The following is a 12,116-nucleotide window of genomic DNA, read 5'->3' on the forward strand; positions in this document are numbered from 1 at the left end:
TCATGATAGTAAGTTAATAACAACAACTTTGATAAGTTGATTTTGCGGAAAATCATATTACAAAGATGAGAGAGAGAACACATTAAGCATTAAGCATCATCAAAACAACCATTTTCTTGTATCCCCATCTACTCATCAGAAGGCTCTTTGATGGTGTACCTATGAGAGGTAGGGACCGTAAGGTGCCCAATTTGTTCAAAATCGTTATTTCAAGTTCTTAGTCTTAATTTTTTTTTTTTTAAATATTTATAAAGATGTGATAAAAATTAAAACATTTGAAAATATATCATGCCCTCAAAAAACTCAAAAAAAAAAAATACCAAAGATGTTTCTCTTATCAAAGGAATAAGTCTGGTGGCATAGATTTTCAAGTACTTTTTGCATTCTACACTTGGATACCGATAGGTCCAAGCACAAAATCTACCATAATCACTTCTTCCATTGATGCAAGTGAATTCACTCTTTTCAATTGTTTAATTACATTTATCTTTCATTTTTTGTTCTTTCTATTTGCATTTGTTGTATTAAATCACTAACACCCTTTTAACTGATACATAACCAAACCTCAGACTAGTAACATTTATCTCACAGAAAAAATTAGTAAACAAAATTATGATATCTGTTCCAGAAAACTGAAAGAGAAGAATAGTGGCTATCAACTAGAACAACATTGGGGTGGACTAACTAAAATTTCAATAGCAGTGGACCAAAAAACAAACCTATTCCATCTACTTTCCCCAATGGCAGGGCCGAATAAATAAAGACCATTTCCTTGAAACATGGGATTTTCATCAACGTCACTAGTGACCAAAATTAACTGCCAAGACTAAACCTTGGTGTCTTTTAGAATTAAGTCCTATCTATATCCCATAGCCTGAGTCTGAAGATTTTGGTTGTCTTCTAATAGACGGTCGTATTCAAGAAGTAGGTCTGCGGCTTGTTTTTGAAGGGCAGCAACATGGCTTTCAGCAGATTCAACTCTCTTATCTTTCTCTTCAGATTCTAGCTTCACCTTCTTCAAATTCTCTGATAGAGAAGCTATTTCTTCTTGCAGCCGCTTTATCTCCTTGGAAGCTTTCTCTTCTTTTTCTTTGAGTTCCGTCTTTTCCTTCTGAAGCCTTTCAACTTCCTCTTTTGAAGCACCCACGCTACTCCTCAATCCAATAAGCTTTTGGAGATAGTGATGCATACGGTCAATTATGAATCCAAGAAATAGGGTAAAACCTGCAAATCAAATTCAGGCTTTCAGAAAACACTGGTCGGACCAATCTGAAAGGAAATTAAAGCATACATTACCGCAAGAGAAGCATTTCTTGCTAATGAAGGAAAATTTACAATCAGCTTATTGCTCAATGTATTTTGGTCAATAAGAACAGTGTACTCCAAAACATGTGCTATGCTCTGACTGGTGATTGTACAAAACTAGAGAAGCTCAAATTGGCAAACAGCGCTCAAAACTAAGAACAGTTGCCTCAAACCACAACTTATGTTTTATGGATGTTAAGAAATTACATTAACAGATGTAATGGAACTGCATTATTCAATCACTTAGCCAATGGCGAAAGAAAACATCCAGCATTATTCAAACAAGATTTTAGTTATGTAAACCTCATAAATTTTGAGGAATGCAATCATCCAAAAGTAAGCAGTAGACGGTAACTTCAATGAAACTAGTCATTTCCTAAAGCCAAATAATAGTTTGCATAAATCAGAAGCCACCAACAATCAATTTGTAATCTAGATGAGCATATGGTCATATAGGTAGCCACCTAATTTAAATCCTCACAAGTAGATGTGGCTAGTCCCTCCCTGTATAGCTTTTATAATATTAGAATGTCAAACAAGACATCCCACCTAGCTCCTACTTTTGTCTTTACTATATATATTTTTGAGATCATTAGATTGCATATGTAGGGTAGTATCTTCACTATCAATTTATTTTTGCACCAAATGACTATTGACTCCTTAGTCATATACATACATGCACACATATGCCTTATATACAAACATGCAAATGAACGAATAGCATTAAACTAACATTTAGCATTTACATTCTTGTAAATGTTTATTGGCCTTTCATATTGTGACCACAGAACCCTCACATCAAACTGATGGAAGTAAGATAAATAACTTTTCCTTTATAAGTTAATTATCAACAAAAAAAAAAGGGTATGAAATTTCTGGTGGAATCCTTTGAAGGAACATTTAATGAGTGAGGTCATGGGTTCAACACCCACTGCATGACTGTGTAAGGTGCTGATAAAAAATTTATGGTTGACACCTCCCAAACAACATGTGTGGCCATCTTGCTAAGATGTTAGAATAATGATGTATTAACATTTATTTTAGAGTGTCGCAAAAAGGGCTCCTCATAATCGCTTATATAAATCTACCTAGCACATGCCCGATAGGGGACTCACCACACATCCACACAACACACTGATACAAATCAATATACGCTCTGTTTGTTTCAGCATTAACGTTTTCTGGAAAATGGTTTATTTTCCAAAGAGTGTTTTCTAGAAAACTATCTTATTTTCTAGTGTTTGGTAACAACTTTGAAAATAAGCTTGAGAATGTTTTCTGGTGTTTGGTATGCAATTTTTTTTTAAATATTTCTTGCATAATTTAAAACATGTATATTATGTAAACTAACTAATGTAAACATTATAAATAAAAAACCAAGAATAAATTTGGTTTTCATACTAATTAATCTAAAATTTTGATAATAAATACAATCAAAATTAATTAGTTGTCAAATTTTCATGATCTCTACCACTCATCTTACTCATATATATAGACAGTAATGTATGTACACATAGACACATATATCAACCATTTGTCTACCATGGTCAACCACAAGTCTTCAATATTACTCTAAATTATGTATTTACATAATGTATTGCATAATTTATCATCATTGCATTGTATTTGCCAACAAAAAAAATATATTTGCCAACAAATGCAATTCTCTTAAACAATTATCATTCATCATATAACAATATTATTAGTCCACAGTAAAGATTGTCCCATGTAAAAGCAATTTAGAGCAATATAGGTACTATGTTTAAAATTTTCATCTTTTACTTCATTCATTCTTTCTTCTTCTTCTTATTTTATTTTATTTTTTTGCACTTTATTTACGAAAAAGAAGTAAATTCTGTCTAGAATCCATCAAACTGAAAATTTCTTAGAGAAAAAAGAAAATCGAACTTGAAATTCAAATCAAAGAATTGGAATTTGGGTAAAGAGGAATGAAATAATTACCACTGCAAATTTGTTCTCCTTTGCAAGTTGGAGCTATTGAATGATCAGTGAAGGAAAAAAAAATCTAATCAGAGAATTGTGTTATAGAGGGGAAGAGAAACATGGAGAAAAGAGAGAAGAGAGACAATTAAAGAGAGAGATCTATGGGAAGAGGAGAGACCAGAGTTAGTGATAGTGGGAGTGTGAGGAGAGAAAAAGAAAAGGGAAGAGAAAAAAAGTGAGAAAACTTACCATGAGAAAGAGAAGATGTCAAAAAATTATGTTTCTCACGGCTATAGACAAAAATAATATTTATAGGAGATGTAACGCGTGAGAGAGATTGTTTTCCAAAAAAAAAAATTTGGAAAACAACTTATAGAAAATAAGCTTTATTTTTATTAAAGTTTTCCGTTGACTAAAGATAGTTTTCTATTGACCAGGTTTTTTTTGTGCTACCAAACACTAGAAAATGTGGAAAACTATCTTTATATAAAGTTTTCCAGCGAAACAAACGGAGCGTATAGACAATTCAAACAACCTAGGATATCACAATCTCCCCTCACTTAAAATCCATGGCATTCTAGTCAGGGCTCACGTCACGTTGTGGTTCAACCAAGCCACATAGCATTATTAGGTTCATTCTGCTACCATTTGTCACTATTCTAGGAAAATATTAACATCTGTGCTATATCAAAAAAGAACTAGTCAAATTACAATTGAGAACCCTCATAATCACTTATATAGCCTAGATCCACTTAATACAAGCCTAATGTGAAACTTAATACACACACACTCAAACAATTAAATACAATATAAGCAATCTAGGGTATCACATTAGCCATATATGATAGGTGTTATGTGGCCTTTCAACCAATTAGTCATACACTCTGGCTTTCATGACCATGACTAAAACGCATTTTCAAAATAGTACATACACGCTGCAGTTCCACCATAAAGTTAACAATTATTTTTTTAATCATGACTTTTAGACTGATCTAGCATCACTGCAGGTTGTAACCATTTACAGTTAAGAGTTCCTTTGACATGGTTAGACATGAATGAAAGAACATCAATGCTTTGGAGATGAAAGCATTAAGTGGGAAATGTAATTCAAGGTGCGGCTACTTTAGCTGGTATGGACTCTTTGTTATTAGAGACCTGCATTAAATTCCCATTTTTACCAATGGTCCCACAGGGGCGGCCGGGGGGGGGGGGAGGGGAGGTTGATGGGGGGCTTAAGGTTTCCTTGGATTACAGGTACATAGAAGTAGTTTAAGACAATCATAGAAACAATAGTTACTCTTTGAATTTCAGTGTCCGAGAGAGAAAAAATAAAGTAAAATAAAAAGAATGACAGGTAATTTATATAATAACTAGTCGCTAACCCGTGTGACGCACGGGTAAGATACTTTGAAATATCTATTTAAATACATTGTATTCTCAAAGCTTTTCAAAAGAATATGCATGTTAAGAACTTCTATCCTTTTCAGCTTCATTACAACTCATGTTGGAGAGAGAGAGATTGTACCTATTAAAGTATCTGTTTAAACTCCTCTATTAAAAATATTCATTCATTGGATTCATAATAATGCCACAAACCCTACACAATAAACCATATGCTCCAACCCTTTGATTACAGTGATCCTTTAATGAACATTGCTTCTGCCATTAAAGGATCATTCAAATTAAATTTCTTTGTCCAAGCTTTAACATAAGACTACATTTCATCTCGAGCTACTACCCCCAGAATTGAAGCACCTCGACATTTAAACTTGATGAGTCTGTAAACCAAAACATTTATGTCATACTACTATGTTGCACATATATATTTTTAATTACAAATTATCCTTGCACAAAAAGATCATTACCAATACTTAATCTTAGCATGATTCTCCATGTAATATAGCAAAGAAACCATTGGTAGATTATCCAGTCCTCTCCAACTATCTTATGGGTCTGTGCATTTATATTACAAATCATTTAACTTGCCTTTATGCTGTAAACTTGTAGTTGCTTCTTTTTGCAAATTATGCATGAATAAATATTACAATTATCTACTTCCTAGAATGTTCTCTTTAGATCAACCACACCATGGATCTCAAAGAAGGTGGTATCCTTGACAAATGAAAACAATAACTTGGTAAATGCCCTCATCTCTTATAAACCAATTTTCATTATTGCAGTCTAAACATACATTAATAGCCAAGATAAATAGTAAAGCAAATGAGAAACTAATAAACTACTTAAAAAACTTCTAGCTTAGTTGAGTATTCTCTGCACTTAATTTTGTGTTATTTCCCATCTCCAAGTCATCCAAAGAACCTGTCCCATTAGTGAATAATTCTTCCATTACTTATAAAAATTGTTTAAAGAAGAAGAGAAAGAACTAAATTGTACTACTAACATGCTGTTAAGTCAACAAAATTTTTAAGGGTACCACATAGTTCAACTCCTTCCACATCATGGATTATTTTGATAACATTATATAAAGAAATTATGAACAAAGCATGAATGTAATGATTGATTGATGTGCACCAAATCATACCCAACATATAAAATGGAAATTTATATTTATATTTCTACCGTATTAAAATCTACTTACAAATCACTCTAAGAAAATTCCTTTATTCATGTCAAGGATTTTATAAACAATTTGCAATTATGATACCTCATATTTCTAACCAACTAATTTGTAAAGTTAATTTTTATCAACTGAATATGTCCATTGCATTCATAGCTGTGACTAAGAAATAGGGAGTACTAAATAGTTGAACCCATTTCTCTGCAATCTCTCTGTTCTCCCTATATCCATCTGACTTCTACACGGTATTTTATTTATTTATTTATTATTTTTTTTTATAAATAACGATATTTCATAAAAAAAAAGCCCCAAGTACATCAGGAGTGTACATGGAAAGATTTACATCGATCAAAAATTACAATGATCAAGTATAACAAAAAGATTAGAGCAAGAAAAAGAAGAGAAAGCAAAACACCAAGCAAACAAAGAGTGGAGGAGAGATTTAATCTCAAGAGTCGACCGTTCCGTTCCCTTAAAGCATAAACCTCTCGAGATTTAATCTGACTTCTACACAGTAATCTACACATAAAACCTCTCATGAATTAATTGATTTACCTAATAAAGCTGGAGGTTCTAAGATTAGTCCATAGAGATCCTAATTTTTGAAAGGTATTAGAAATAATGCATTGAGATACGGAAAAAAAAAGGCACAATATTATAGAAAGTAAATTGACCTTCCTCACTATAGTGAAAAAAGCAACCCATGCTCCAAAATTACGTTGAAGCACCCTAGCCAGTAATTTTCCTTCAGATTAAAGTTCAACTTTGACAATTTGCAATCTACACAACAGAACCAAATAAATAAATAAAAAAGAAAGGACCATTAAATAGTAAATAATCAAGTTGTGTCTCTCTTCAATAACTACTTAAAACCTAAAAAATGGAACATTAAGGAAAAATCTTAAAGATACAAACTTACCCTTATTGTATGGTCCATAAAAAAAGGAAGAGGTTTTCCCCCGCCCCCCCATTTTTCAGACAGTTTGTCATAATTTTTGAGTGGTGTATTGGCCAAGTCCAATGCAACCTCCATATACAGTTCAAAGAAAAAAAAAATAAAGGCAAGAGAGATAGAGAAAGGAAGTACCTTCAATGGCTTTCAAATTTGGTAGTTATTCATCAATGCCACCACCTTTTCTTATGATTTGGTATTGTTGCCCTCAGGTTCCTACAAATAAAATCAAACGCACTCAATTTGCATAAAGTAAGAAATGCAAAATATTAAGTACTCTAAATGGTACAATGGATTTTGCACAGTGACCTTGCCTAATCATATCAAAATATGTGCCAAAGGATCTAAAAGCCAAGAGAAAGTACTCAAGTTAAAAACTTTCACCCTTGACCATAACACTACTTGCTTTGTAAATCAATTTGCTGTATTGAAATGAAAATATAAAATTAACGCGTGTGATGCTCTCAACATAGCTGTGGCAGCCATCCACAATCTTTGGCAAGAAATTAATTCAGTATGGACTATAATAAGAGAACCATAACTATCTTTAACAATAATGCCCAAACCTGCATAATTGGTGGCTTTTGAAAAAGGTAAGCGCCATATTCATTTTGAGATGAGGAGAAATAGGTGGCTACCATTGCCATGTTTTAGGAGCTGCAGTTATGGGCTAACCTTGCAAAACCTAAATAGCTAATGGTCCTAGATTGAAATTTTCATATAAAAAATCCAAATTGCATAGAAAAGTTCCTAATTTTTGCAATTGAAAATAACCCCCCTCCCCCCCACCCAAAAAAAAAAAAATGATTAACTGCAATCGAGAAATTCAAACTTATAATTTGCTTGGCTAACATGTTCAGAAAGTGACCAAGTCCTTTGCATTGAAATAGCATCCATGAGGTTTAGAACAAACCACCATCTAAAATCTCACTTGCAATGTTATATTAAGTAGCAAATGAAGGACTCATGAAAAAAAAATGATTTGTTAATTTGATGGACCCAACTTACCAAAATTGGCAATTGAATTCCCATGAAAACTTGTTAGGCCTAACCTTTCAAAAGCCAATCAACATTGAACAATTTGCACTAATGGTTGAATTTATGGAAAATAATGGTTCTGGGGAATTAAGATGTGAAAAACCCAAGATGAAATAATTTATCATGTAACTAAAAAGGCTTAAAAGATTGATAAGTCTGAAGAGGACTTTACCTGTACTCTAAGAATTGGAGGTAGAATATGCACAACCATACCAGATGGTGGATTTGATTTTAAGGCATGCAAGTGCTTTGTGGTCAACTTCACATCCAATTTCTATTACAAATCTCAACCACGTCTTACATGAAATTCACCTAAACAAAAAGCAGCCAAAACGCCAAAACATTTACAAATTCCTATAAAGTATATGCACCCTAAAAACCAGAAATAAGAAGCTAATGAACACTGAAACCCTTCACTTACTAACCCAACAACTTTTGAGTGTAAATATGCTTTATTAACAGAAAATTTAAAATAAAAAAAAATAAAAAAATCCCAAAGCCAAAGTTTACCTATAAAAAACAATGAAAACCATTCAAACGAAACCCATATAACTCAATATAACAAAGTTTTCAACCTTTTGAGGGAGAGAAAGTACCAATTAGATAGCAAGGACCCAAGGCCACACACAAACCCAATTGGCAAACACAAATTGAATATACCAATATGAATATATATGTAGAGCTTACATAGGTCAATCTCACATACATATACTTGAATAAAACCACAACATTAAAAAGAAAACCAAATTTCCAAAGAACTAATATTGATATCACAATCGACAACAAAATTTAAAAGAAATATGTAAATAGCATTGCACGTGCATAAGCAATTGGATTCCACACATCCAATCCAAAGTTCAGTTTAAGCATTTCTTCAAACACTTGTGCGGCATTAAGAAACCAAAGAAAAAAAAAAAAGAATTCCAAAAATTGAGAAACTAAATAAAATAAAAATATGCCAAAATTGAAAACCCAAAAGGATTAAAAAATGAAACGTGGATGTTCCAATACCAAACAGAGAGAGGGAGAAAGATTAGGTATTGTTGTCATGATGTACCTTTCTCCATATTCATCTAGCCAATCTGATTGCTAGATGATGTTATTGAAGCTCTTGGTGATGAGCTCTTCAATTGTGTAGTCATGACACTGCAAGGTTGAAAGATAAGTAGAATTGAAAAATAAAAAACAAAACTAAAAGATACATGGAGACTGTAAAAATTTCACCTTGCGTTAAATACCCTACCTTTGGTTTTTTTGAAATGGCAGCAACTGAAAGGACTTGAACATCTGGAGGAAGGAAGAGCCGTGAGAGCCTTGGCATTATGAATCTGAAGTTTGAACTGTGAAGATTTGAAACTGTCTTTGGAAGAGAGAGAGACTGCCATTAGCAAGCTTGAAACCGTGAAACAGGGGTAAAGCAAAAGATGGGGAGACAGAAAGGGTTTTTTGCCGTTAAAAATTAAAGACCATTCGGTTGGGTTTGGGCTTTATGGTGGACAACATATAGGTTTGGGCTTCATGCTAGTCATCATTAATGTGAGATACAAGTCTATAATTAAAGCTATAAAGATTGGGCTTTATGGTGGAGATAAAGTTGGAGATCATTTTTCTTTTATTAGTATTTTAAAATTTAGGAAATGCATTTTAAATTATAAGAGAAATTCAGGAAAAATGTTGGTAATGATATGACTGCTGATGTGGCTCAATGAGAGGGTAGCAACATTAAAATGAAGGACAGAAAGGGTTTTTTGCCGTTAAAAATTAAAGACCATTCAGTTGGGTTTGGGCTTTATGGTGGACAACATATAGGTTTGGGCTTCATGCTAGTCATCATTAATGTGAGATACAAGTCTATAATTAAAGCTATAAAGATTGGGCTTTATGGTGGAGATAAAGTTGGAGATCATTTTTCTTTTATTAGTATTTTAAAATTTAGGAAATGCATTTTAAATTATAAGAGAAATTCAGGAAAAATGTTGATAATGACATGGCTGCTGATGTGACTCAATGAGAGGGTAGCAACATTAAATGCTACGTCTCAGCTTTTAGTATTATATAGATATAGATTGGGGAACAACAGATAATACTAAGAAATAGCAATCAAATTTACATAGTTGAGAAAAGATTTTTCTTTTCCTTTTTTAGAAAGTTCAAATAATTATAAGGAATAAGTTGATCCTAAATTACTCATTAATTTTCCTCTTAAAAATAAAATCACTTGTTAATTTAGTGCAGTGATATTTGCTTGAAGTGAATATAAAACAATCATATATTTACTTGAGAAGCTTATTTTTGGCTTGCCTTAATGATAAAAAATAAAATAGAGTTTGATTATCTCATAGGGTTTTAAGTTTAACTCAAGCTTCTCCATTTATTCACACTTCAAGTTGATGTAACACAGGAACACTGCCTACAAAAGTGGAAAATACAAAGTATATCCTCATGTAGTCATGGTTACATAACCATTTCTGATCAATTATCAATTGTTGATGCAACACAGGAACACTACCTACAAAAGTGGAAAATACAAAGTATATCCTCATGTATTCATGGTTACATCACCATTTCTGATCAATTATCAATTGTGTTAAAAACTTAAGCTGTTAGAAAATAGTGAATTAATCATTTAATCTAACGCTCCCCCTTCGTGTGGCCTAAACTGAACTTATTAAATGGGGGCCAAACACATGGGAATTCTATAAACGGGATTTAAGATAGAGACAGGATTTGAATCCAAAACCTCTTGTTTTGATACCATGATAAATTTTTTTGATAAGTAATAAACTTCATTGAAATTGAAAAAGGTCAAAAAGAAAAAGAGGAACAGGGCACACAGGCAGTGTGCTAAGAGACAACAAAGAAAAAATCTAAACAATAATGAAGGTACAAAAATCAAGCATGTCAGGAAGAAACATGAAGGTAACGAAACCCGAAGCATTTTGCCCATTCTAACAAAGTCTGAAGGAAGAAAAGCTTCAACTCAGGAATTCACCTTTCACCCCCTTCAAAAGTACGTGTATTCCTCTCCCTCCATATGACTCACATAAGAAAATGAGGAATCATACTCCAAATCAACTTAGTTTTGAGTCTACAACTCTTGCCTGACCAACTTGCTGTAAGATCCACAACCCCACATGGCATGACCCAATGATACCATGACAAATTACCAATTTTCTTAAATAATTAAACTAGTACAAAATGGTGAATTTGGTCATTCAAGCTAAAAAAATTTCATTAATACATAATAGCGTACTGCACATGTGACATAACATAACATAACGTGCAAGTACAAGGGAGCATTACATGGACAAATTCATGACTTATGTTAGTCTGGTTACCGCTTTTGGCCTCTATTTCCAAATCATAAAATTAATGTTAACTAAATTTCTAAAACATAGAACAAAAACACCCATGTCCTGCCAAAAAAACATGGAAATCAAGAGAATTCAACAAAATAGGAACACTTATAAGAAACAAAACACATGGTATACGTGTTTCACTTAACAAATCCATGGACAAAGATACCAACCAATTCACTATTCACGAAGATTCAAACAAAAACCAAGCTTAGATGGATAAGAAAAAGGATTAAGCATAAAGCCAATTCCAACCAATTAAATCCATCATCGAGCAGACATTAAGAGAACCGGGCTAGTGCAAATTTCACAGGAGGTACAAGCTGTTGCTACTGCAATTAAAAAGAAAAAACCAAATAGTTTTGCTTTAATTGTTTTTGGTTAGAAATTAGAATGCTTTACTAATTTTATAATAGTTTAGGAACAAAGCATTAGTACTAGACCTGTTTCTTTTTCTTTTCCAGACTTCCAGTTAAAATATCCGTCTTGCCCTTGGAATATAGCCCATGCCATATTTTCATCCTTAAAATTTAAAATGTTCTACATTTCATCCTTCCATCCACTCTCATTAAGTTTTTTGCCAACATGTTTGACAGAAGGGATAAAATTATAACCTTGATGATATTTCAGGGTCAAAAATAAAACCTAAATTATATTCATTTTGTTCATTTTCTTTTTCCATCTCTAAAACATGTATTCTGTTGGCCACGATAACAAAAACCTTAACAAAAGTGGACAAAATGACAAAATCACAGGCATTTTAATTTTTCAAGGACATAAATAGAAATTTTTAAATTTTAGAGATGAAAAACATTGATTATATTTCAAAGATGAAAAGAATTTTCTGCCTTTTTTTATAAGTAACTAAATTTCATTTAAAAAGTGCAAAAAGGGGTACCATTCTAATACGTGGGAAATATAGAACTAAATCTTAGGGCATGTT

General features: G+C 32.6%; 1 protein-coding gene across 3 annotated transcripts; it reads right to left on the reverse strand.

The window, feature by feature from the left end:
* Window positions 1-529: 529 nt before the first annotated feature.
* LOC115959115 (hyaluronan mediated motility receptor-like) lies at window positions 530-9,413 on the reverse strand. Of its 3 annotated transcripts, none has more exons than XM_031077418.1 (6): window positions 9,061-9,397; window positions 8,875-8,963; window positions 7,990-8,129; window positions 6,915-6,995; window positions 6,502-6,607; window positions 530-1,224 (listed from the first exon to the last, which is right to left on the reverse strand). In XM_031077418.1, the coding sequence occupies exons 5-6, from the start codon at window positions 6,530-6,532 to the stop codon at window positions 857-859; spliced, it is 399 nt and encodes a 132-aa protein (XP_030933278.1). In that variant the 5' UTR covers window positions 6,533-6,607; window positions 6,915-6,995; window positions 7,990-8,129; window positions 8,875-8,963; window positions 9,061-9,397; the 3' UTR covers window positions 530-856. The 3 variants fall into 3 exon arrangements, 2 of the variants coding, with proteins under 2 accessions (XP_030933278.1, XP_030933279.1); XR_004084762.1 differs by lacking the exon at window positions 530-1,224 and adding an exon at window positions 4,791-5,027 and having other exon boundaries at window positions 9,061-9,413; XM_031077419.1 differs by lacking the exons at window positions 6,502-6,607; window positions 6,915-6,995; window positions 7,990-8,129; window positions 8,875-8,963; window positions 9,061-9,397 and adding an exon at window positions 2,039-2,138.
* Between the last annotated feature and the right edge of the window lie 2,703 nt (window positions 9,414-12,116).

The sequence above is a fragment of the Quercus lobata genome, chromosome 9 (genome assembly GCF_001633185.2).
Source record: "Quercus lobata isolate SW786 chromosome 9, ValleyOak3.0 Primary Assembly, whole genome shotgun sequence".
Lineage (NCBI taxonomy): Eukaryota > Viridiplantae > Streptophyta > Magnoliopsida > Fagales > Fagaceae > Quercus > Quercus lobata.